The sequence below is a fragment of the Leopardus geoffroyi genome, chromosome E1 (assembly GCF_018350155.1).
Source record: "Leopardus geoffroyi isolate Oge1 chromosome E1, O.geoffroyi_Oge1_pat1.0, whole genome shotgun sequence".
Taxonomy (NCBI): Eukaryota; Metazoa; Chordata; class Mammalia; order Carnivora; family Felidae; genus Leopardus; species Leopardus geoffroyi.
The window spans coordinates 31,048,458-31,075,691 of NC_059330.1; the positions used below are offsets into that span (position 1 = coordinate 31,048,458).

The window sequence follows — 27,234 nt, forward strand, 5'->3', positions numbered from 1 at the left end:
AGTTTTAATGAGATGATACATGTAAACCACTTAGCCTAGTGCCCAGACTGTAGTAAGCACTAAAGAAGGGTTCGTTATTACTGTGCTGTTTCTTTTCTACCCATCCTGTGTGATGGAGGCTCTGCGTTCAGAGAAAAACTGGTACACACTGCAGACCGCCTGATCCTGAGGATTTCGTCAGGAGAGAAAAAGCACAGTGACCAGCAGCTGCACATGGCATAGGTGTGCCACCGGCATCCCCTTGGACCCCGTGTCCTCGGGGTGAGCCAGCATCACAACACACGACTGAAGTCCTCAGGCTGCACAATCTCCTTCTTTTAATGTTGGTTTCGTGTATCGGTCTGTTTCTTCCTTCAGCACAGAGGCAGGAAGGGATGTACCTCTGGGGCTAAGGGATGCTCCTTCTACATCCCAAAGGGAAACATCCAGCGCTGCACCCAAGAGCCGCCCTCCCGCCCTCCCGCCCTCCCACCCTCTGACAAAACGCAACCCAAGGGAATGCAGCCTTCTAATGAATTAGCCTGGCCTTTCTTTTTCTGTACTAAAAACAGGCTTATTTATTAATACAATAGATGCAAAGTGCTAGGAGGGGGTTAAGACCTGAGAAAACAGACTTTGAATTATTTCAGTGCTCCCTTAGGAGTTAACACATTCCTCTTTTTAAAAAGTTCCCCAAGACCCCAACGCGATCTGCAATGTTCAAATTCATAGATGAATGTGTTCATGATGTTTGTATATCAATATAAGGTAAATACGTTAAATTGTTAATTCTGGGAGATGGGAAAGATGCCTGCTATGTACTATTTTTTGTATTTTAGAACTTTTTCAAAATAATGCTTCACATGCCTCAGTTGTTTGAATCATTTTCTGCACTGTTCTAGCCACAGACCTTTGCCGCTTCACCCTGGTGAGAAGGCTGTGATTTTTTTCCCCCAACATACTACTAAACTGAGGCAGAGTAAGCTGAATAGAAGTGGCCCATGTGGGAACAGTCCAGCCTCTCAGGGCATTTGTCAGAAGGTTCATGCTAAATTCCCTGGTGTGGGCGCAAGCACGTAGGGCACTTAGAATGAATTCTGCAGGGAACGTTGAAGACATCACAAAGCCAGGGATCAACCCATTCCAACTCTTGACCTGTGGCTGCCGGTGGAGCAGACCAGCAACATACATGTCAGTGGTGGGTTGTGACTCTTCAGGGCAGTGACCTGGGAAGCCCCTCTCCTCTTCAGCAGCACCATGTCTGTTTTAGTGAACCCCAACCGCTGGCTGGTATGGGCAGAAGAGCCATTCCATAGAGCCATTCCATAAACCAACCAAATCCTACACTCAAAGAAGTTCCTCCCTAACATGCCACACCCAGAGGCATCCTCCCATGTCTACTGACCCAAGAAATAGAAGCTGGTGTTTTAAAAAAATAAAAGTCTCTCTGCATTTCTCCCTTCCCCCAACCCAACATGGAACTTCTCTACTTACCCAGGTAAAATCCCAATCAAGAACCTGTTGGATGAATTTTAAGAACTCTTACAGGTGATCTGGGAACATGCAGGCTGGAGCTGGTGCCTTCCAATTCTGCCTGCCATCGAGGGATGGAAAACTGGGGGGTCAAAACTCACTTTTATTTGTAAGCATCTAAATGCTCTGGTCAGAAAACACTCTTCATCCATGACTATCGAATAATTAGTTGGAAAATAGCAAAGCGTTCACATAGAACAGCAGCTCACGCAAGCCTCAGGATGAGCTCTGGAGCTATCACCATGTCAGCAGCAGGATATATCTGCACCTCACCTCCTCCAAGACCACCCTGAGTCAGCTCTGTCAAAGGGCCATCCTGGCCCTTTGCGAAGACTCACCGCGTTGAGCACAATTCTGTCGGCATCACTGAAGATATTAAAGTCAGCACAAGTTCTCTTTTAAAACCATTTATAATGAAAGTAATGCCTTTGTTATTTCAACAAATGTTTACTGAACGTCAACTATGGTATAAAGCACGTGCTGAGGCGATGGAGATAAAAGCCTAGTCCCCACGTCTGAGAAACTCAAGGTCAAGTGCAGAGTCATGCATCTACAGAAGTGCTCTGGGAGACAAGAAGATGGGTTTTAACACACCTTCACCTACTTCATTCCATACAAAATGAAAAAAAAAAATCCTGCAGGATTAAAATACTCACACTGGAGTGAGGACAGGCCAACTCAGGACCAACAAATTCACCTACGGATTTTCAAAGCAGTCCACAGACGGCCAATTCTGAGTGATAACTGCCCTGCCACAATAATGCATGAAGAAATGCACCGTGCATCGCTCCAGTTAATTATGAAACGAAATCACATTCCCTGAACACTTCCCCAAGCGAGGGCACAAGGTGGAAGCCTTGAGGTGGTCTCTGGCTGGGTGGCAAATGGCAACCAGCCAGGGCTTACACATTGACCGTGGCCAATATGCCACGCGGATAATCCACACAAGCAATGGAGAACTGATACTTGATGCCGACTACAGATCATCTCAATCATGTGCTAGGGCTTTGGTCTGTCAAAAAAGAAAATGTGGCTAAAAATTACCTGTCTGGCTTATCAGGGGAAGGGGAACAAAGCTTCAAATAAACTTCTGAACTTCAACTATTTCTCAATACTTTCAGGAGACCTCTTTGAAACTGCAGGGCGACTTCCATCTCTCCAATAACCTTCTCTGACCTCGCCTGGAATGACTAATGTGATCGCAACGGTCTAACTCTGTGAAGTAGCACTCTTTCCACCCCCCAAGGAGCGTATGCATCTACTAGTCATGTGAGGACTTGGCATTATTTTGAAAGCTAATTACCAGCAGGTTTTTGAGACAGGTGGAATGGGTTTCTGTCACCTCCCTTCTGCAGAGTAAGCAAAGGCTTCCCCAGGTGACCAGCAGGAGGCTGCAGCTTGGTCCCTGAGGTTCTGGGCCTCTTTTACAAATGAGGGGCTTCCCATGGGTGGCCTGTCCTATGAAGCAGCAGCCTGACATATGCACCTTGCTGGAAAACGTTTCTTTAAATCTAGATTCATTGTTGCTTGGCTCCATGGTACTGACAGCAACAGTCCAAAGCAGAAAACACTAGAATCAGAATAAGGCTCAGCACTTGGGAAATCCCTATGAAATTTATGGGTTGGCATGAACCCATGAACCCGGAAAGGAAGAGTTTATTTTCAGTCATTTGTTACAAGAGGGGTCTGTTTCATCGAGAGAGGAGAAGTTAGCATTATTCCCATAAATCTTTGCTTTCAAATCATTTTGATCTTTCCTAAGGAGAGCTGAAAATTCCAGAACCAACTTTATTTTCAAGCCCAAGTCAGGCACTAGGCAGCCATCTATAATAACTGAGTATAAGGGGACAGACCAAAAGAAGCATATCACCTCTCTTCTCGGAGTCCTCCTTTTGAAATTAGATATTTGTTTTCCCGAAGGCAAAATGATCAACTTGGTCTTTGAGAGGAGTAAGATGGAGAGGAAACAGAGGTAGAGAAAGGGGGGTGGGGTATTACAAAGCAGTAAAGTACACGGGGTGGGGGAAGGGGATAAATAAAAATAGACCAGTGAGGGAAAACTGAATGGAAGAGGCCCATTTGTTTATTTTAGCAGTGTTTGCCATTCCAGGAGGCTAGCTGCAGTTCCTTCCTTCAGTGGTTGGCCCTGGACCAACATTTGAAAGTCTTAGATCTTTGGAAAGAAAGATTTGGACAACAAAGTTGTTTTATCTGGGAGGGTAACTAGTTTACTCAAGAGTTCCAGGACTTTGGTTTTGATGTTATTACCTTGGCCTAAGTTTCTCTGTCCCAGGCGGTCCTGGCTATGTTTACCGATTTAGCAAGGGAAACAAGAGATGGTGGGAGGGATGGGATGCCACTCAGACACAGCTTCCATGTTTGGCTGGATCGCCTTAATACCTGGGCACCCTGAAGATGGCAAAGATGGGGAAAAGTCAAATATTTTTTAAAGGTCCTATCTCTCTACACTCATAAGAGGGAAACAACACTTCTCTAACTTACTCCCCAAATAGACACTGCCGTGGATGTTCTGCCAAGGAGTGATGTGAAAGTGTGTTCCAAAGTGAAATGTAAGCTTGGCCCAGTGCCCAGCTCTTGACTGTATTTTGCACAGAGAGCTGCAGGCTGGTGTACCAAAGGAGCACATTTTTCTCCACGTGACTGCAAGAGCCAGGCAGCCCAAGCAGATTTCTTTGTGTTAATAAAATGTGATCTCTAGACGGTACACACCAACAGCCCTGGGGAAACGTGAGCCAGGGAGAAGGACCCAGGGAAACCCATGGGCCTGGCCAAAAAGGGACTGCAGTTGCCGGCAAACTCAGTTGTATCCAGGCAAGGCATTCCAGGCCTGGCGAATGCAAAATGAGAACAGAGTCAGAGAGGAAAAGCCAAGTCAGGTGCTCAGGTGAATGCTGCTTAAAAAATAAATGTAATCCATGGAATCCCATCAAACATAATCCTATACAAATATTTATGCTTTCTTGGTAGGCCTTCATGGACACTTTCTCAAGATTTGGAGTATACTTGGGACTCTTGGCACCTCCCCCCAGAACTGAGATTACCCCAAATACGGCAGTTTGACTCCTAGGTTAAATTGTGTATATTCGGATCTGGTGTAAGGTGTGGCAAACACACATACTTCTGCTCCCTCACCCCCCAGGGGCCCAGCAAATGCAGTCAACTATCCATGAACCCAGGCAACCATGGGGAGGGAGTCATAAGTAACTACAACAATCACCATGGGAAGGCCTGAACCATGAATGGCTTGCTTTTGTGGACAACTCCTGCCTCATGGCCCCTGTGGCCTTGGCCTCCTCTGACCTCAAGAGGGATGCATTGCTCAGTGCCTCAGGCCTGTCAATCTACATCTTTGGGCAGGAGGTACACAGGCTGAGGAAGAAAAGGGGGTATTAGCCACCCCTGCTCATTGGGCCTCCTTTCAACACAGTAGATCACTTAATCTCCAGAATTTTCCAATTCACTATGCCCTTTGGCCAATTTCATCTTCCCAATTTGGAGAGTGTGTTGAGCCTGGAGGTACCAAGGGCAGAGTACCCTGAACCTCTCAGCGATTATTCTGGGGATTGCAGGACTTTACAGGCCAACGGGTTCCTCTGGTTGAAGTGAGTAGAAGGTCCTAGAAGACATTGCTCCTTCGATCCCCTCCCCTGCAGCAGCCCAGCCCCCAGGCTCCTTGACCGTGGGCAGGCAATCAGCCATAACCAGCTAATTTTGGAGGAGCTGAGTTGATGAGCACCTCCCAAGCCCAGGTGAGACTTCACCTTGGTTAATCTGCAAACCAGTTAATCGGCCTCAGGATAACTGAAAGTTAATCGTATGCAGAACTCAAGTGCAGTCATTGGAAACAAGAGGAAACCACAGTAGCAGAGGAAGTCAGGTCCACTCTCGGCGAACTCTCTCAGTCCACTCTTTTCTATATTCTTCACAATGTTTAACCTCACTTCGCCTCACCGCCTCACACACTCTTGGACCCACCCCTTGTCACACAGTGACCTTGATCCCAGGGAACACATAGTAAGTTCTCAATAAAATGCGACTGTTATTAGTCCACTGGTGCAGGGCATGGATTAAAACTGGGAGAGGCTGGCTGGCTGTGGGAAGCATAATGGGGCAGGGGGCTGCAAGAAACATTATGGGTTCAAACATCAGCAGGAAAGCAGATCAACAGCACCAAAACAAAGCTCATTCTAAAACTGGTGAGAAATAAACGTGGAATATTGGTTCCATTAGCACGGGTAACAGAAGGTCATCCCAAGCCTAAGCAGACTGGTAAATTCTCCAATGCCTTCTTAAAGAAGATGGGGCCACTTCTGTTTTAAACGTCAGGAATCGCAGTGTGGAGCACTGGGGGGCCCAGCCTCCTGGCCATTCCAAGGTCCAGGTTTCCAGGGGATCCGCAGCCGTGACCGCTGGCCACAGCCTGCCAGGCTCGGTGGTTTGTGGCAGCCTTCACTGAAGCAGTGAGCACCCACCCAAGTCTGCCTTCCACTGGAATATCTACTGGAACCTGATGGGGACTGTTGGAATTACAACTTCAGTCCATGTTGCAATTCCTGTCCTGTGACCATGGTGCAGAATCAATAGTCTTCCCTTCTATTCTATCAAACTAACCAGAATAAGCCTCCTGCAGAGAACGAAATAGTAGTGCCAGGGGCTTGGAATAACACTCTTCCAGGACACCAGAAAGAGCACTGGCCCGAGTCCCTGATCCTCTGCCCAGTGGAGGGACCAGTACTAAAGGATCTTCCCAACTTGCTCTGTCAGGACAGCAAATACCTGGCACGATACTGTCCCACCTAAGCCTATGGCAGACATCCCTAATTCATCACAGAACTCTTTCCGCTGAGCTCAGACCAAGCTTCAGTCTTTCACAATGACATTCAAGGCACCTACCAACTCACAGCAGCCAGCTGGGAGGTGAAACCTGCTGACATGGATTTGGGAGGGGGGTCCCTACAAATCTGAGTCCAGACACGCAGAGGAGCAAGCCAAAAGCAGAGATGGCTACTGCCCTTCTAGAGACATTGCCATCAAAAGAGCTAGCTGTGGGCTTTGGAGGTTTTTTTTTTTTTTTTTTTTTCGCTCTTTTTAAAAAATTATTTTGTCTGGCTAATAAAACACTGCTAGAAAAAAAAAAATCCAAATCTTGGAGCGATAATTCCAGCCAGATAATTTGCTTCCAGGGTTACTCAGATATGTTGAATACCAGAGAGAAGCCAGCGGTTCCCATTTAGAATGAAGACCATTTTTAAGGAAGAAACTAGCTTGAATGCTGTTAAGTTTTTTCCCCAAAGGTGTCAAATGTCTTGCTTTTCAGCTTTAGTTTTTAAACTCCATCACTCTTTACGAGTGGCAGAATGTCAGATTCTTAATCCATCTACTTGCTTGGGAGCAGTACCATCAACCCAAGAGGCTTTGCATTCTTTTCCACCAAAGTGTGAATGTTAGTCTTCCAGCTTATGGAGTCTTAGAGCAGAGTCATCAAGCTAAAAACAGCACCCATGTTTTACAGGTAAGAAAACTGAGAACTTCAGTGACCAGGGACATACAACCCAATCCTGGTAAACTAGCCCTAGAGCCTCAACTTGGTAGACTCCAAATTCAGTGCTCTGTGTAAATGACCTACCTTCAAATTGTTGCCACATGTTTTCTCCTCTTGTCACCTAAAACCCAATGGAAATAAGAATGCTAACCCAATTTACACTTTAATTTGAATTTAGTTTGGTCAATTTTCTAATTGGTTAACTTATGTTATATTTACGACATACTTGTAAATAAGAAGGGCACAGATTATTCTCATCTTACAGATGAAGAAGTAAAACCCAGAGAGGTTGACCACTTGCTTAAGACACTTAAAAGCAGAGCTGGGACTATAAATAAGTAAATCTTCTCATGTACCTAGAGAAGCACCTGAGGCTTTGCAAAGACTCAGTCCAACAACACAGAAATCTGGGACTGAGAGTCCAGAGACTGAACTACAATCTTTGTATTTATTTAAAGATTACTTTTAGGAAGTAATCTTTAAATACCAGATTCTCACTCTGAATTAAAATTTACTGAGTGCTAACAATCCCAGGTCCGTTCACTGACTAGCCCATTTAATGTAATTTAACCCTCATGATAATCCTGTAATTGGCTGCCATGTTCCAGGTGAGGAAATGAGGGGGGGGCTCATAATTTAAGTGACTTACCCAAGGTATCATGGCTTCTCAGGAGACCTCCGACTCCAAATCCAATTTAATTTAGTGCCTAAAGGGTCTAACCACGACGTGCTCACGCTATTAGACTGTGTTTCTTTGAATATCTTTATCAAAGCTTGTTATTTCTGCCTTGAAAATGATTTCATCCTGATCTCCATGGTTTTTGGCCACCGAGACATGCCCAAATTTATTTTTAAGCTGCCTGTAATCAGAGTGGAAGGGCTGATGAAGAAAAGAGAAGACACACTTTGGCGACATCGCCACAATATTCAATCCTCTTGGGAGACACTAAATTCCAGGAACCGACATCATTTCTAATATGAGTTGATTTCCTACAACCTCTTGCATTAAGTGCTTAGCGCCATCCCGGCTGTAACACATAATGGGTACTGCTATGATTTCATATGCATTTAGCTGATTTAAACTTAGGAGCATTGTGCCCACTCTTTTATGAAAGCTCAGAGATACTTCATTAGATGTAAAAATATGCTCAGGGAGTCTTAGCTGGAATCAAGAGGGGGAAATCTTGCTTAGCTTGATGTACTTTGTTAATCTTAAGACAGGACTGTTGTACCTTGAGAAGCTTTATCCTGCCACACCCGTATGTACAGTACACAATGTACTATATCAAGACCCATGCCAAGAGCTCCACATCTCTAATCGGGCTGAAAAACAAAGTAATATCAGGTTAATCCCAATTCTTAAATTAATCAACATCACATTGTCTCCTTTGTGTAAAAACTACTTTCATACTTTTCTCCATTTTCTCAGTTTCCTCATGTTCCCTTTCTCTTTCAACAGAAGGGTCCATTTTTCCTATCTGGGGACCTCCCTGGGGTGAGATGAAACACACTTTACTGTCTTGTAGGGGGAGTTAAGAAGAAAGTAACTAAGAGATTTACATTGGGGGGAATGGAAGGCCAGGGAGAGGGCTACCTTTGGAGACCCATAATCCTGCCTCTCCCTACCCTGAAGCCCATCACCCACAACTAGGGGGACTGGTAATTCTTCACTACATGGCCCAAAGGTGTCACCAAAGAGAAAAAAGAAGAAACCCAACTCACAATACTTACAGCATGTTGGAAAGGCTTGAGAGCCCCAAAAGACATGTATGTAAGTTCCACTTGTCCCTTTCTCCCCTCAAGCACAGGGTCGGAGGATGGTGGGAGACGGAGATGAAACACACAGCCCTGGCTGGTGAAGCATACATCTCTTAGCAGAGCCACCCAAGAAAGCAGGTGGTTACATGGTTACAGGACCACAACAGGGGTTTCCAGGTGGATAGATCTTTCCACAGAAGTCAATACACAGGATGCTCAGCCACTCTGCTTCATCATTACCCTTTCTTCCCTACAATAACATGGGAGGTGGGGAGCCATTTCCAGGCCATCGCTGCTGTAGCACAAGAGTCACTCCTACTTGAGTGTCCGTAAGATGAAGATAGAGGCAGAGGAAAAGAAAGAGCAGAATACAGATCCAAGTGATGAAAGCTCCCACTCATATATTGAGCACCACTCAAGTGCTTTGCATGTTATTACCTCATTTACTCCTCCAGGGATCCTCTGGCACAGGTGTGATCTCCCCAACTTACAGAGGAAAATTCAAAGGCAGAAGAGTTACAGAGGCAAGATCTAAGCTCAGGCCAGAGGTTTAACCCCCACGTTATGCTGCCCCACGTTAGGTAGAAAGGGGAACACGAGAGGAAGTTGCTCCAATAGATGATTATTTCATTAGTCAGATGCAAGAAAAAAAAAAACCATCCTTGGGGATTGGTCTAGACATCCCCTCTGTTGGTAGGTAAATGAACAAAAATCCTCTTTTGGTCCCATATACTTCCTGTATATGGAAATTTAAGTTTATGAATATAAAAGAAAAGCATGGTAGAGCAAATGGGGGAGGGAGGCAGAGAGAGATAAACAGCAACAATTTGGTGGAACACGGATCCACACAGCCACAAATGTCCAAAGGACAGACACTCTCTTGCAGTTCACTAATATACACTGTGGTTACGAACATCAATTTATACACACACGGAGAAGATGTTTAAAGATTACTTTGAACTCAAATAAGTTAAACGTGCCTAAGATTATATTGGCATAATTAACCTACTGGGGGCTATCTTTTTTTTGAGAGGTGGGGGTGAGGGCAGAGGGAGAGAGAAAATCTTAAGCAGGCTCCCCACCCAGCACAGAGCCTGATGCGGGGCTTGATCCCATGACCCTGTGATCATGACCTGAGCTGAAATCAACAGTCAGACACTCAACTGAGCCACTCAGGTGCCCCCAATATCTTTCTTTATACAGAAGACAAAAAAGTAAATTTCTGTTTAATCAATTAAAGATCAAGTAATTATAAAATCTGAATCAATGTGATGTGACTATCAGGAAGGCTTAAGGGTAGAAAGAGAAACAGAATATAAGTAAATTCAAATTGTTTCTTCACACCTAGGTTTGGTAGTAGTGAAATTTCTTTCATCTTCAAACTTGTAAGGAATCCAGTAACTAAATGCCGCTAAATGGTCTGTTCTGTTTGAGTAAATTTCACTTACAATGCTAAAAAATACTTATTTTTTGACACGGATGTATATATTATTTTAAAAATCATCCAGGTGGTTACTGGCCATTTGAAATAAACATACATTGGATTCTACAGGAAAAAAGACCCCCACCTCCCTTGGGAAAGTGTATTAATATAAAGAAATCAATTGTAATGAAATAAGTTCTGTGAAATTCTTATTGTCAGTTCTAGAAATTTATCCTCAGAAAGTCTATCAAGGCTGCATTTCTCTATTTGTACACAGTATATCATCACTCTCTTCTCTTTAAATCTCTTAGTGGCCTTTGGTCTCTTAAAAACAGTATTACTTTGACTGAATCTGAGATCCCCATCCTACTTTTAAACTTTTCTCTAGTAAAAGCCTCCATAATCTTCTTAGTGATACTAACTAATGAAGCCCAGCCCACAGAATAATGAATCCATTCTAAGGTGAACTAAGTCTCAAGGCAGATGGAGTTTAACTGTTTGCCACTCTCCATATCTTGGAGCATTGAGATCTCTGATCTGGGTAATCTGATTACTCCATATCTAGATGATCTTGTTCATCTGGTTTACAGCATGGATTCCCATTGGTCCCAGGGGGATCCTTCCCCAAACAAACCTTCCCTTTTCCCATTCAATTCAATTCAACAGGCATTTACTGTGCATGAATGGACAGCCTCGCTTCTTAACTCTTTCCATTAAGTGCAGAAGCACTTCTAGAGCACCAACGAGACTTTCCTTCTCTGTTCGGCTGTCCGGGCCTGGATTCCACAGCAAACACATCAAATCAGACGGTTAAACCCAGAGCTAATTAGAAAAGAAAGCATTGCTCTTCCCCACTCAAGGATTTTTCTGCCAAAGCACTTATTTTTGCTGATCCATTTATGCAATCCCACATTCTAAGAGAACATTTTGTCACAGATGATTTAGTGTTGTAGCTCCCTGGAGCATCTTTCTGTAGCATGCACTCATTGTTTTTAGGAATCTACGGTCTCCCAGGCAAGATTTGAGAGGGAAAGAGGTTTAATTAGCCACAAAGCCATCTCTCATTATAAGACCCCAAATTCCAGAGCATTCCAAAAATCATTAATGAAAAAAAAAATCCCAGATTAAACTACTAAAACCAAAACTTTTAGGAACCTTGAGGAACAGGGGAACTGTCTGATTTTTCAGGAAAGAAAGTGAGACTGGATTCTCATTATGAGCTGGATGGGTAGGGAGTTGAGACAGCAATGATATTTGTAAAAGTCAGAAGAGAAGGAAAACAAACATTTGAGGAATTTCCACCTTCAGTCACAGAGTATGTATCCACCAGAAGCCAATTTAACAGAAACAAGTACTGTATGGTTTTCCCCCAACAGACACTCAATTCTGCCAACAGTCCTGTAATTGTCTACTGTACATAGCTGGAGGTGGAATTGCACACATTGACTCTTCTTCTTCTTTTTTTTTTTTTTTTCAAGTGAACTGGTTTGGGTTAGGGCAACTCCTCCAGTTTTCTGCAATCTTGGCCTGATACCAGAGTACCCTTCGGGGGTATTTGGGCGAGTCACTTCACACATGTGCCATTTGGTGTCCCCAGCCCATCCTCCAAACCCTGTTCCTATAACACACACAAAGTCCCTTTACTCTAGCAGCATTCTCAGTAACACACACACACACACACACACACACACACACGCACACCTCATATCCACCGTACCTAAGCATGATGTGCAATTAATTCCGGTTTCAGGAAAGAAGGAAGCCACAAATACAAGGTCAGGACTCAAGAATGCAAAACTGTAATAATGATTCCTTTGTCTCTCAGGAGTAAAATTAATAAGTTGGCCAGAAAGTTAGCTAAGTATTTTTAGCTTGATATTACTGCTGCAGGTAAACTTATAATCAAGTACTATTTGTATCACTGAGGCATCAATGTTTTCTTTCTTTTTCTCACATGCATATATAGACACATAACAGCAACAACAATAAACAAAACACACTCAGAAATCAGTTCAATGCACTTGTTTGCAAACCTAGTAAGCTTATAACAGAGGCATTTAAAAGTGATGAATGTTAATGGGTTGGGTTTATTAAAATCTATTTTTCTACTCCTGTGAGACCAGGCCTGCTTTTGGACTTTTAAATTCTGAACCATTCAAATCCCTCAAACTATGTCCTTGCCAAAGAGTGTTTCCCCCAGTCACTAAAACCATAAAGCCCAAAATGATGGGCTTTATAAGTGAAACCTAAACCCTTTGTTTTTGAATTACTTTCCCTAGATCATTAGAACATTGTGTTTAGAAAAGCTGTTTGATGTTCAAGGGAGAGTATTTATTTTCAAAATAATAATAATAAGGAAGTCCCGGTTTGCCAGAGGAAACTATTGTGAAGTATCTAAAAATGTTTCAAATCCAACCTTGAACCCAACTGGAAATGTCCACATGCCACTTCCCTCCTCGCAAACCTTCAATGGCTCCCCACTGCCTCCTGGATAAAGTTCAAGTTCCGCAGCCCAGCACTCCTGAAGCTGCCAGCCTGCCTGGCACCTGCCCCTCCAGACTCTTCTCCCCGACTCCTTCACATGAATTTCCCGTACCGGCCAAACTGGATCTACACCTTGTTCCCTAAACACCCCGCAGACGTTCCTGCCTCTACAACTCAGCGCACCGGCTGCCCACTCACCACTCTGGCTCCTCCACACCTCTCATTCCCAGGCCCAACACAGGCTCCACGTCTTCCAAGAAGAGGTACCTCAGACGCTCCTGCCCCGGGCGCTGGCTGCTTCCTGTGAGGTCTGGCCCTTCACAGTGTCTGCCCCGCTCCCTTATTCATTTTTAAACACTTTACTCATTTTCCTGATTACTCTTCCATCTCCTCTTTTCAGCAGATATTGGGGGCCTCTCGGTCCCCATCATTTGGCACCAAGGACATGCTACGCTGTCCTGTCACTCACCCTTTTACCTAAAATCTCTATCTTCCCTACTAAATTGCCATCTCTTTGAGGCCAGAAGCCAAGTGGTACCCTTGTCTGTCTTCCCCAGGGCACACCACAGACTGAAAGCTGATGCTATTTCTGGGAACCATCTACACTGCTCCTAAAAATTCCTCTGTTGCTCCCTAACCTTCAAATCAGAGAAAAGGGGAAAGTAACAGAGCTGACCTATGGTGCCACAGTGGACCCTTCGTGCACATTAGCTTTAGAAAGCTCGCATAAGCCCAAGAAAGATGCTACCCTACAGATGAGAAAATGAAGGCGCAGAAAGAGTAAGGATTTATCCAGTATGGGACCATTTGGGGGAAAGAGGAAATATTACTCTGGAATGCTTATGCAAAGTATTGCCTGTGAGCAAGGGGATGAACTAGACCTCTCTCCTCCTCCCGCAACATAACGTGCCTTACAGCTTCTTTACCCCTGAGGTCATTATATTGTCTTCAAGTATAATTACTTAATGCCTGTTATTAAAAATTCAATAGTAACATCAACTGATGGATTTTACTTGCAAATATGTCACTGAGAAACCTCCTAATCAAGAACTTATTTGAACTGCATTTTGTTTGTTTCAGTTTTCACCTCATGAGCAAGGAGGAATGCATACAGGTTACAGTTTAGCTACCCCTGGTTACCTAAAACTCAGAGGCTAAGTGGGGTAAGCAAGACTAGGCAGAAAAGCAGAGAAGAGATTCAAATGCCTTGACCAGAGACCTTAATGGGCTAGGAAAGGAGGCGTATACAGACCTGCTTGGAGACAAACGCTAGGTCCTCCTCTGAGAAAGGAGATCAGATGGTAATGAGAATGCCACACACAGCAGCTGTTATTGAGCACTTACTGTGTGCAAAGCACTGTGCCAAGTACTCTATACGCACCGGCTCACAGGACCTTCCACGGTCCCATGAGGCCAATCCAGAGATTATTTCAAAGTTCCAGATGGGAAATCATTTCAGTGATCTGCCTGAGACCACAAGCAAGCAGGGCAGTCAGGATTTACACCCAGGTTTGTTTGTTTTGGATCTTAAGCTCTAAAACTTTGCTATATTGCCGGTAGAGAGTGGTCCCAAACATTGGGCATTCTCACGGATGCTGTGAACAGTAAGCTGGTGAGCACCTAGGGCTTAAGGAAAATTAAGTTTATTCCAAAACAATGGTTTCATGGCTTCAGGTCAAGACATTTGCTGGGATAATATCAAATATAATACATGAACAATATTCTCAACCATTTCCATTACAGAATCCAATGTAGACAGAATCCAATGTATCTCCCTGTCCCTCTCATGTTTTTTTCCCAATGTTTCTTTTTTTTTTTTTAATCTTACTACTTCCCCTGCTACTTTCCCTCTTCCCTCCATTTTCACTGCTGAGACATTAAAAAAAAAAAAAAAAAAAGGCTCTTGGGTAAGAGTAATTAAATTAGTCCGGTTGCAGAAGAGGGTTCCAGAGAAACCTAATAAATCACCGCTGTCTTTTCATCCTCTGGCTTTCTACATCAGGATGTTATCAATGCTTTTCTCTTCCCACCTTCCCCACCCCTCTCTTTCTCCCCTACCTAGTTCTGTCTTCATATTGCTATTTTTCTAGTCTGGTAGGCACAGTGCTCAACTCAGAAGACTGTGCCAAGACCCTTGGCAGGAGCTGGCCTACAGGAATCCGCCCGCCAGGGCGGTGCAGAGAAGACAGGGCTGCTGGGCAGGCAGGCAGGAGAGAGGGCCGAGTCTGGGGTCTGGCTACAATGCTGGACCGAGCTGGCTTCCTGCATATGAACTGCCCTACAGAGCTCAGCTTTCTCCTGCCAGGGTCGGGATTACAATTTCTTGCTGGCACTTGCCATAGTTTGCCTGGGAGGAGAAGCAAGGATTGGGGTGGGGGATGGAAGCAAGCCAGCACACCACCCAGGGTTGGGCAAGCTCGACGGGGCACAGCCACGTGCCTGAAGCACACGGTCACGCAGGCAGGTGGCCAGGGTTGTCAGGGTTCACACGAGAGCTGGGCCGGGGGGGGGGGGGGGCCTTGGGCACGGAGTGAGTGGCTGTTTCCATACTGGCAGACCAGAAGCTGCTAACCCAGAAGCGATGCTGCTGGGTTAACACCAGGAAGTCACTTGTCCTAACCCAGAATGAAGGAGAAAAGTCAAGCAGGCTACACAGAATAAGGATTAGGCATGCTGGAGAAAAAAAAAAAAAAAAAAAATGCATGTCCTATTTTTGCAGAGAGAAGGGGACTGGATGAAACAAATCCCTAAACGGAGAACAGGGGTTGGGAATCCAGTTGAGTTCTCTCCCCGCTCCCATGCCACTGACATCAGAACAACAGCTCCAGGCACTGAGTATTCATGTGCCATACACGGTGTCAAACTTTGTCAGGCATTACCTCATTTAACCGCAAAAACCCCAAGGGAGGGGTCTATCATCTCCATTCCAAAGACACATAAACTGAGGCTTAAAGAGGTAGGGAAATTAACACTATGTTGCATAGCAGGCCAGTGTGGGTCCAGGACGTGAACCCAAGCCCCCCCGAGGTCCAGGGCTTATGCTCTGAACCGCCACCCAGCTTTCCATACCTATCTGAAAATACCTCTTGCCAGGAGACTAGAACACTATCCTGGGAATGTCACAACAGGTCAAACCCAGCAAAATAGGGCAAGTCTGTCCTCTATAGGGTGTGGGGGGGAAGATAAACTCTAACAAGAAACAGAAAAAAAAAATCTGCCTGCCTCCAAAGAAAGCTGGACTCTCTCCCCTTGATGATGTCCTTGATCCCAATGAATGTAAAACACTTCCAAGATACCTGAGGCATAGTGCACAGCAACTATCAATCACGATGCTCCCAACCTACAGACCTACCAATGTGCTGGGTGGGAAAACACAGAACCACATGCCCTCACGGGGAGGGAGAAACTGAAGCTTCTTCTCATGATGCTGAGAAAAGCAAGAGAATCCTGTTGCCTGGGCAGGACCTCCCATAATCCCAGGACCACCAGCACAGAACTCCCCTCTGTCATTACCCAGATCCCAGGGCCAGCAGGTTCCTTCTGTGCCAAATCCTTAGCACAAAGGAAGGTCAGCAGAAACAGAAGACAAATTCCATCTTGCAAAGGTATGATGGGTTCTCCCCCATCTCCCCACTCTGCTTATACCACCCGCTTACGCCTTCCTCTTCCTACACACCACCACATAGAAAGATTTTCACTTCACTCTGTCAGCCTTCATCATGACCCGGTCTCTGTGCTCAGAACTAGAAAGACAGCCTTCTTAATTCTCAGCCGAATATGGGTCTAACAGTGGTAGGACACCCCCAAGCTATTCAAAGAAAAACCACCAGAGGAAACGATTTCAAATCTGGCTTTACAAGCATGTGATTTAAAAATAACTCTGCCTTTGTCTGCTACAGATGACTTTCCCTAAAGGGACTGCTGTCCTTAAAGCAATCGCTCAATTCTCGGGGCAAACAGATTCTTATTTTTCCAGTACCCAGGACATACCTCCAGGAGAACACTCCTGGGTACCATCTCTGATAGCATCTGAAAGGCAAACAGCAAAGCGGTCAGGATGACTCCTGCCATCTCGGCTGACCTGGGACCAGACCATCTGGGATGCTGCCCTTCAGATGACAGAGGAGCCCGTGCAGGTGGCTACAGCATCCAGCAACCAGCACTCTGCCTTCATCAAGATGTCAACCAGAAGGCTTAGCCATCACCCCATAGCCACAGGAGGCTTCAACAGATTCCTGAGTTACTTCAGGGAAACTGTATTTCTTTGGATATTTTATTTATTCTTTGATCAGACAGTAGACAGAGGAACAAGGACGAGTGCACAAAGCAGGAAAGGGGGTCGGGGGGCAGTCATGGTGAACAGTAAGAGAATTCATAAGAACGCTCACCTTGCCATTCCAAGACACTTGGGGTAGACCTAGAAATGCAGTAGTTGTCAGCTCATGGCTTAATTTCCTTTCAACCAGACAGGTGGCCCTAATGACACAAAGCTACTGAGCATAACTCAAAGATGCATGCTGAGCAAATACAGAAAGCAAATGTTCAATAAAATTGTTTTGTAATTACCTCCTGATTCGCTGGACGTCATAGCTTTATCAACTAACAGCATAGAACTATGCTTTATTAACATGATATTTCTTCTTGGCAACCTAATGCCTCCTGACCTTCTCAAAAGTTTTGCCAGTAAGTGTTACAGGAGGCAAAAAGCATCCGGGTATATGTGACAGGATGTTGAGTTGTGCCCAGGATAACTACACCAATTTGCTGCCCCAATTGAAAGTTCTCAACAGGGGTGTCCCAGGGGACATGTAGCAGTGACTGGGGGTGGGGGGTGGCATGTGACTGGCATCTAAGGGACGGGAGCCAAGGATGCTGCGGAACATGCAACAACGCACAGGACAATGGCCCATGGCAAAGACTTACCTGAAACCTCACCAGTGCCAAGGTTGGGAAATCTTGGTCTAGACTGAAATAATATAATTCCCAGAATGCTCAAGGCTACACCTGTGCTCTTGCCTTCTGAGGACTCCCTTTCCTCAAGATCCACTTGGCATGTCTACTCTGGTCACTACTGTGATTACATGGAAAAACCAAGAACTGTCTTCCTTTTCAGTTTTGTTGGTGACATACCATCCATCGAGTCCACATCCCTTAGATTTTTATTTTGCACATAATCTTTATAATGACCAACCCTGTACAAGTTGTTACAGCAGAGTGTCATTGTCTCTATACTTGGTATTTGAAGAAGACCTTTAGCTTTTTTCCCTTCTTGTTAGGAGTATCACTGAGTTTCCAGTTCAAAAAAGATTATTTTGAAGTATGTTTCTGTTACAAAAAAAAAAAAAAAAAAAAAAAAAACCCAAAAAACAAAAAACAAAACAAAACAATAACAACAACAAAAACACATTTAAATGAAGAACTTATTTCTAGATTCCAGTTCCCCCTTGGATCCTGGTACCTTTCCCCTGTCACCTGACAAAATGATTTCTGTGGAAACTCAGAAGCCCTTTGTTGTGGATTACAAATCTGATGGGGGCATCCCAAGTTTTTGAGTCACTGATTAATTACCGATTCTAACAAGCTCTGACAAATGACTTCTAAGAAAGCCTCCAAACTTCAAACCTTAATTCTTGATTGTCAGTAGGAACCAAGATTTGGGGACCCACTGTTCACATGCCTTTTTGGAAAAAATACAATACTTCTAACATGGCACACATCTTGTATTTGGCAGGGGATGGAGAAATACTTGTCAATTGAGTATAAGTGTTAAGGCTGCAACACACCAATCCAATAATTATCGGCCAAAATCTCTTGTTATTTCTCTCCAGAAGGGAGGAGGGTTATCAACTGTTCCTAAGTATCTTAAGAAAGTATTTCAGAAGACAGGGTTGAAATCAATGATAAAAATTGACACAGATAATAACAGTGAAAACTATTAGCAATCATTTGACTATTTATGTATATTATATATAATTTTCACACTAACCCAATCAAATAAAAATTATATCCTTCAAAGGGAAGGGAAACTGAAGCCCTGAGAGGTAATATCACTTTCTAAAGCTACAAAGTAGTTAAATCTCATTCTATAGAGTAGAGTGACTGAGATACAGGGAGCCTTCTCACTGGGGTTCCAGCCCCTTCTCCCTGGTTTAAACGTTATTTCACTCACTATCTGTTCCTGGAAAGAAACAAAACCATGGCACTGTCCATTCCAGGAAACTAGGGCTTGGGGTCACATCAAGGAATGTGTTCCCAAGCTTCTGCAAGCTCCTGGAGTGGTCAGAAGTTAAGACTTAATTCCATTCTAGCCAGTGGCTTTGAGTTATTCAAAGTAGGTTTCAGAGCAGGGGGCCAGCACAGAAAGATGTTAAATCCAATACTAATATTTCAAGGCAGGGGTGTTTTCTTCCTCCTTTGCATCATTTCCTTCCATTTTAATCTTGCTCTGCATGTCACAGAAATTCTATGCGAGGTGAAGACACAGAGTTCAGGAATGATCTCAAGCACAAATCCCCCATTGTCCTGCTTTCTGTCTTCCCCTGCAGCAAAGGCCTTCAGCTCAGTGACCTTCCTGACAATTTATCTGGCTGAATCTTTGTTCCTGGTTACCTGTGCACGTGAAATGGTCTTTCTTCCCGTTCATTTTGCACTACAGAGTACTAACAGCATAGAGCCAGGGCTGAGCCACCTCAAACCGTGTCTCTGTCTGAGCACCGAGCCATGGGTTTTGAAGTACTAGACATTTTGGGTGATGTTTCTGTGTAATATTTCAACACCATTTACAGCTGACCTTGTGGGCTTTGATAGACATGGATTCAGTATGACAAACAGGTGAAAATGAAAAAAAAATCCATAAGAACAATCTGGTTTGCAGAAATAATAGAGTTCTGGCCCTGAGAAAGGCTAAGCCACACTTACAGTGAGAGGTGCTTGTAGACTCAATTTCTCAATGAGAACACAAGAGGAAAAGGATGAAAAAGTGATCGGCCCCCCACCCCTAACTCACATTTTTTTCCCCTTCAGACGAGACAGAAATGAACATAGGTGAACCACAGCCTTAGAGAGAGCCTACCCGCATCATTCATCAAGGTCCTATATCATGTATTGGGAAAGACGGGAATGGGAAGGAGAGGAGATAGAGAGGTGCCTACATATCCAAACCATTAACTGCAGGCTGGTGTTTCTTAAACTGCAGCCCGTGGATCAATTGCAACAGAATTGCCCAGGTTCAAAGCACATATTCCTACGCCCTCATCCCAGATCTGAAAAATCAGGATTTCCAGGGGGGGAGGTCCATAGAATCTGCATTTAGCTGACTCTCCCGGAGATACAGATGCTCACTGATGTGGGACAATCATGGCTGTGGGTGAAATACAAGATTCCTCTTTCAGAGCCAGCCAAAGTCTCCCTGATCGTGAAGATATTTCTGCCATCCCCATCCCGCCCCTCCCCTGCACCCTCTTCCCCATCTGAAGGGAGAATCTTTTTAGAATTTACCTGGTCTGATGGGGCTCTGCATACAGTTTGGGGACGGGATGCCAGGGTGAAGGGGTGCAGAAGCCCGACTGCTGAGGTCCATGACGGAGGGGGTGGCAGAGGAAGCCGGCTGCAGCCCAGGAGGGTGAGGGCTGTGGTCATGCTGAGACGGGCTGGGGGGAATGCCATTTTCTGACAAAAACTCCTCCAGGTCCATGTATTCCAACTGGAAAGTATCTCCGTCATAGGGAAGGGTTTTGTCCCATAAGGTGGGTCCCAAGAACGCCGACTGGGGGACCGTCGGGCTATTACTCTCATCATCCAGCTTCTTTTCCTTGTCTTTATCTTTACTAAATGCTGCAGAAATGAGGGAAAGTTGGACTTAACAAAGGGGAAAAAAAAAAACGTGGCTTTTTTTTTTTTTTTAATCACTCCTTCTGGCCTCTGCTACAAAACACCACCTTCAAACCGTTCTCACAAACCCAGGGGATCTTCTCGGGCTGCTGGCTTTTGTGGATCTAGAGTTAAAAGTTCAGACAGGACATGGATCTCTGCCTGTTTTTCAACATCTTCCTATTTACTTTGGAAAGAAAGCACTAGTCCTTGGGACAGGGTTACAGACTGATCTAGAATATAAACAAAGGAACACAGTTTTCAGTACATTATTGGAGGGGACAAATAATTCAGATCTACAGTGGCAAAGTAACACCTGCAGTTACATACAATTGCTGTGATTTTTAACAAAACAGCCAATAACCAGGCATGGTTTCTCTTCCAGGAAATTCATTACAGTAACAATATGAGGTCATTCAGACTTAGCCAGTGAGCTAGGGATTCTAATTTTGGTAAAGCAGGGACTCTCCACCCTCCTCTGAAACCATGCATTGAGCACATACTATATACCTGCTTCCTTCCATAAATTATGTCCAAAAATCTCACAATAAATCTGCAAATCGCTATTGTCCCCATTTATAACGAAGAAATAGAGGCTCTGAGACTTGAAGGAACTTGACCAATGCCTCACATTGGCAGAGGAGAAAACAGAACTTCCTGAACCCACATATGTTTGCTTTTAAAGCTGCTGGGGCACCTTGCATTTTACAAAAGGAGGTTATTGTTTTTGTTTTTTAAGTGTTTTCTTCCTCCTCTTCCCCAAAGGCTTAAATACGATTCAATTCACAAAAATTATACATGTATGCAATCTGTCAAAAGAACAGCTATTGGAAAGCTCGTTGCATACCTATAAGGGAGGTATGCAGCTATGTCCTACCTGTAAGTACCGCTCACCCCAGGACGTCTTTAAACAGTGCTCTGGATTTTGCCCATTCTAGTACTCAGGCGCGGGTGGAATCTGGGATCAGGGAATCTGGCTTCTGAGTTTCTTCCTCAGAGAAACACAGCCTCCGCTGCCATCCATTCTAATCCTCTAGTCTCATCTCCTGAGAATCTGACTTAAAACACCCACAGATGCAAAAGACTGCAGGCAGCACCTTCCTCCCAAGTGCTACTCCTTAAAGGAGAGTTAAGAGTGAAGCTGCTTTGCAGACGGCGAACCAAACCCCTCAACTCTTGCAATGCAACAGGTTGCCCCCTGCTAGGAGAGAAGATGCGAGTACTCCCAAGCTCTTTGTAACCAAATGATCTTTCAAGACTTTTACACTAGAAGCCGCACCATTTGCATTTGCAACTGTGATATCTAAGGCATGAAACCGCATCAGCCCAACTGACAAATCCCTTGGCGGCACCAGCTCAGTTCCGCGCCTCCTCGCCCGACCCCTCCTCTCCCGCTCCAGCCAAGGTTGCCTGGGGAGGTTTGGGACTTACCAAGAAAGGGCTCAAGCCAGAGGAGGCTCCTGCGCGATTACACGTGAGCCTGCTCCGCTCTCCCCTCCCACCAGGAAAAGTGCACGGGGAAAGTGTCAGAGCTGGAGGCGTGCACAGCTTCCCGCCCGGAGACCACTCCCCCTCCCCCGCCAGCCCCAGCCCCCACCCCCCTTTTTGAATTACCCTTCGCTAGGAAAACACGCGTCTCGGCTCACGCCTCGCAAGTTCCTGATGCTAACTAACACACAAACAGTAGCAAGATCCCAATACCCGAGGTACGCTGCGAGACCACCTACCTCCCCCCCCCCCGAAATAAAACGAGGCCCCCTGTTTTCTCCTCCCCAGACTGGGCAGCTCTGCCCTTACGCGGGCGGTTTCACTCTGCGTGCAGGTGACCCTCAATCTAGGGAACACTGACCTGTCAAGTTATGACTCCCACCTGCGCCGCGGGACCGGGACCCGGCGAGCCTGGGTCGGTCCCAGCGCTATATTAAACGTTCCTCAGTGAGGGGATCCCCCTTTTGGGGGAAGAGGGAGGGTGATGGGTGGGCTTCTCAAATTTCATCAAAGCAGGGATAGGGTGCCAGGGGACAGGGAGGGAGGGTATGGATGCTCCAGCAGGGTTGCCCAGCCAAGGAAGGGGACCCCAGGGAGCGTCGTTTCTTCCCAGAGCGGGGCAGCCAGGAAGGCAGCGCTCACCGTCTTCGTGATGAAGGGGGAGCTTCAGCGGGTTCTCCAACAAGGACCTGAGCACGCCGTAGGGAGGCGGAATAAAGGTGGGATTCAGGGGGAGCGGTCGGGACATTTTCTCCATCGCGATGCACTCAAATGTTTTTCTTTAAAAAGAAAAAAACCCAACCGCCCCCCAAAATGTTGCTGAGCTTTTTCCTCCGTCCTTTGCCAAAAGTACTCGCTTTCAAGGCGATGGAGACAAGAAAAAAATTACTTATATCTTTATAAATACATCTGCATAAGAAAATAAAAACAAAAAACTTTCGGGTTCCCAGTGCAGACGGTCCCCGGAGAGCGCGCCAAGTGCCCGCAGGCTCCTGGGCGACGTGCAGGATGCTCTCACCTGCCTTGAACCCCTCGTCCTGCAAAATATTCAAAATTGCGAAAAAGAAAGAAAAAAATATGCAGATAGCTGCAGAAGGGCGGAAGGCACCGCGCGGGCCCGGCCCCCACGCGCCAGCACCCGAGGCTGGGCGCCGTCCCACCCCACCCCCCACCCCGCGCCGGCGGCCGCTGCTCCCCCGCGCTCCGCGGCCCCGCAGCGCCGGGCTCAGCGCATCCGGCGGCCCATGTGCCGCGGCCCTGACAAGAGTGACGTCAGGGTCCGCACCGCGCGCCGATAGGCGTGCAGGGGCGGGGCCACGCGCGGCCCCGCCCGCCTGCCCCGCCCGCCCCGCCCGCCCCGGCGCCACGTGTTTAGCGTCGTCGCGCGCGCGGATTTTCCAAGGCCATGCAGCGCTGAGCTGCAGTAAAGAGACAGGTGCCAGATCCCTGGATCACCCACCTGGGCTAAGAACCCAACTTTTTCAGGTTAGGAAGAGAAATGAGGAATTTCTTTCAGTAGTTTTCAACCTGAGAACAACGTGGAAAGTTAAACACACACACACACACACACACACACACACACACACACACACACAGAGCCAGATGTCCAGGCTGCATCCCAGATCAATTAAATCAGACCTCTGGGCTGACATCCAGGCATCATTAGTTTTTAAAGTTCCCCAGGGTGGTTCCAATGAGCAGCAGGTTTGGGAATGACTGGTTTAGACCAAATGGAAGGTAAATACTCTTTTAAATATTTCTCCTGGCCACAGCCAAGCTTAGCACCCTCTTTCTTGCCCTGTTGCCAAAACTACTGAAAAATAATTACGTGCTAGAAGTTCTAATGAGATACAAAAAGTAGAGTGAAAAGGAGAGGGACGGATGTCAAGGGTTTCCCGTGCTCTCAGGAGGACATTCATAAGGATAACCATTTGCTTGGGATTCAATAAGGGCAGAGGAGAGACACGCATACACTGGTGGGATTTCAAGAATATTTGCTGCAGGAGAGTACAGATGACTGTGCCTTGATCGAGTTACAAGGTCCGCACAGTAATTAAAATAATTTTGTAAACTTTTTTTTAAGAAGGGTCTCGGTCTTCATTGCCCTAGCAGCAGCTTCAGCAACTGGCTCTGTGGGTTGGGGCCTGCAAAACTCGTGGTGCTGGAGCGCTGTACTTGTGTAGAGCCTGGAGCCTTCTTTCTGCAAGGCGTGGAAGTTGGCTTCCCGCTTGGAGAGCTCCAGGCAGGTAGTCAGGGTCCTCCCCTCCCTTCCTATAACTCCTCACTAAAATCAAGATACCATCATCTGGGGAAGGGTCTGCAGGAAGGAACAGGCACAAAGTAAAGAAAATTTTCTTTTGGAGCGCCTGGGTGGCTCAGTTAAGCATTCAACTTCCGCTCAGGTCGTGATCTCACTTTGGTGGGTTAGAGGACCCCCGCCCCATCTGGCTTGGTGCTAACAGCTCAGAGCCTGGAGCCTGCTTGGGATTCTGTGTCTCTCCCCCCCCCTCCCCCCCCCCGCGACCCTCCCCTGCTCATTCTCTCTCTCCTTCTCTCTCAAAACTAAAAAACATTAAAAAAATTTTTTTTTTAATTCTTTCAATGAGACATAAAGGCTTTCTTTCGTAAAGGCTGTCTTTGGGTTGAGATATGGCAGAGTCTTGGGGGTTCTACTTCCCTGAGGCCCCCAGGAGGGAAGTGCAAGAGAATAGGCACCGGAAACCAGGAGATCAGGAGGGCCATAAATTGGCACAGGATGCCAGAAGTCAAATACCTTCCCCTCTGAGTTGGGCTGTGATCAAGTGACCTCTACAGTTCTCTTCACACTAAAATTATAATGAGGGGCATCTGGGTGGCTCAGTGAAGCAAGCGTCCGACTCTTGATTTCAGCTTAGGTCATGATCTCACAGTTCATGAGATTGATCCCCAGATAGGGGGCTCTGCGCTGACAGTAAAGAGCCTGCTTGGGATTCTCTCTCTCTCTGCCCTCCCCAACTCATGCTCGCTCTCCCTCTCTCTCTCAAAATAAATGAACAAACTTTAGAAAATAAGATTATAATGAAGAGGTAACGTTCTGAGAAAGCATGGTGATGTTTCAAATTTTAGCCAAATTCCAAAAACAACAGATTTTTAGCTAATACCACATACATTTATTGAATACCAACTGTGTGCCAGAACTGTGCCAGGATTGGGGAGAAAAAGATGTGTAAGACATAATTCTAATGTAATAGGTTATGGACATATGCAAACATTATAATATAGTCTTAAAAGAGCAAAAAAGGATAGATGAAGGTGGCATGGGCACTTATATTAGGAGAGGGATTCTAGAGAAGGTATCTGAACCGAGAATGGAGCTAAAGGTCTTTCCCGAACTTCCCAAATCCCTCAACTCCATTATACAGTGTTTCGCAAAAGAAAGGACTCTTCCACTATCCTTCAGAGAGGAAGAGGCTATTTCCCTGCCTTCATTCCCCTACCTACCTGTAAACCCATTCATTAACTAGGATAGCCGAGAGCATCCTCTTAGACTGGTTAGAAACAGGTTATAGGCTGCAGGTGCACAAAAGGATAACAGTCCACCAGCAGTCCTCAGCACATCCAGGATGCTCTACTTGCTCATGGTTCCCTGTACTTCCTCACTTTCCCATGAAACCCCTACCCACTCAAGTAATCTGGTTTCCCAGAGTGATCTTTTCCTTACCATTGGAGAGAGTCTAATATTGTGGCTTGAAAATTACACTTCTAATTGCAAATGGATATACTGGCATCCTGGTTAATCAACCAGTCTTTTGGGAATTTGGTTCTTTTAATTTTTTAATTTTATTTTATTTTTTGTTTATTTTGAGAGAGAGAGAGAGAGAGAGAGAGAGAGCAAGTGGGGGAGGGGCAGAGAGAGAGGGAGAGAGAGAATCCCAAGCAGGCTCGGTGCTGCCAGCACAGATCCTAACACAGGGCCCAAACTCATGAAACTGTGAGATCATGATCTGAGCCGAAACCAAGAGTCGGATGCTCAGCCAACTGAGCCACCCAGGTGCCCCATTGGCAAGTTGGTTCTTATAATTCAGTTCCTCTGATCAACTCTGAACATGGCCCACATTGAGGACCAGCCCCTTAGACCAGGATGTGGATTATGCACAGTATTTGTACATTCAGAAATCAGGGATGGGAATAGGAAAAAAGGAACTCCAGAAGAGAATGGCATGGAGAAAGATATGGAGAAGGGAAATTGGCAGCCACAAATTGTGAAAATTTTTTCATTCCTCTTGGGTAAACAAAGTGGAATTGCTGTAACACGGGGTAGAGATATGATTTATTTTTTTTAATGTTTATTTATTTTTGAGAGAGAGAGAAAGAGAGAGAACAGGGGAGAAGGGCAGAGGGGAGAGAGAGAGTGAGTGAATCTTAAGCAGGCTCCACGCTCAGTGTGGGATCATGACCTGAGCTGAAATCAAGAATCAGACACTCAATCACTCAACACCCACCCCAAGATATGTTTTAATTTATAAGAAACTGCCAAACAGTTTTGTTTGCTGCATTAGGTGAATTCTCCTGCCTTGCCAGCAGCAGTTGAGAGTTCAGGTTGCTCTGGAATCTCACCAACATTTGGCGGTGTCAGTTTCTTAAAATTTTAGTCATGTTATGTCTCATTGTGCTTTTAAGTTGAATTTTACTGATGAAAAATGATTTTAACCACTTTTTCATGTGCTTATTAGTCATTGTATATCTCCCTTTGCAAAGTATCTATTCAAGCTCCTGGCCCATGTTAAAATTGGGGTGTTTGTCTCGTTATTGCTAATTTCAGGAGTTCTTTATATATTTTGGAATCAAGTTCCCTTGCCAGATATATGTGTTGTGAATATTTTATTCCAATCTGTGGCTTGCCCATTAATGTTTTCACATTGTCTTTCCATGAGCAGAGTTTTGATGAAGTTCAATTTACTGATTTTTTTTTTTTATGATTATTACTTTCTGTAAACTAAGACACCTTTGACCACCTGGAGTCTTGGAGAGATTTTCCTCTAAAAATTTTATAGTTTAAATCTTTTTCATTTAGGTCTATACCCCATCTCAAATTCATTTTGTGTATGGTGTTGAGGTAGGGGTTGACGTTCTTTTTTTATTTGTCTCGTGGGGACTT

The 27,234-nt window shown here is 45.3% G+C and overlaps 1 protein-coding gene across 2 annotated transcripts in view; it reads right to left on the reverse strand.

Annotated features, from left to right (window-relative positions):
- The window catches only part of HLF (HLF transcription factor, PAR bZIP family member), a 53,650-nt gene extending 30,392 nt beyond the window's left edge, over positions 1–23,258 (reverse strand). The window contains exons 1-2 of one of the 2 annotated variants that reach the window (XM_045488323.1): positions 22,740–23,258; positions 20,238–20,573 (exon numbers count right to left, since the gene is read on the reverse strand). In XM_045488323.1, coding sequence (XP_045344279.1) covers positions 20,238–20,573; positions 22,740–22,854 — 451 coding nt within the window. In that variant the 5' untranslated portion in view covers positions 22,855–23,258. The remainder of the gene's footprint in view (positions 1–20,237; positions 20,574–22,739) is intronic. The other variant, XM_045488324.1, reaches the window with a different exon arrangement.
- Between the last annotated feature and the right edge of the window lie 3,976 nt (positions 23,259–27,234).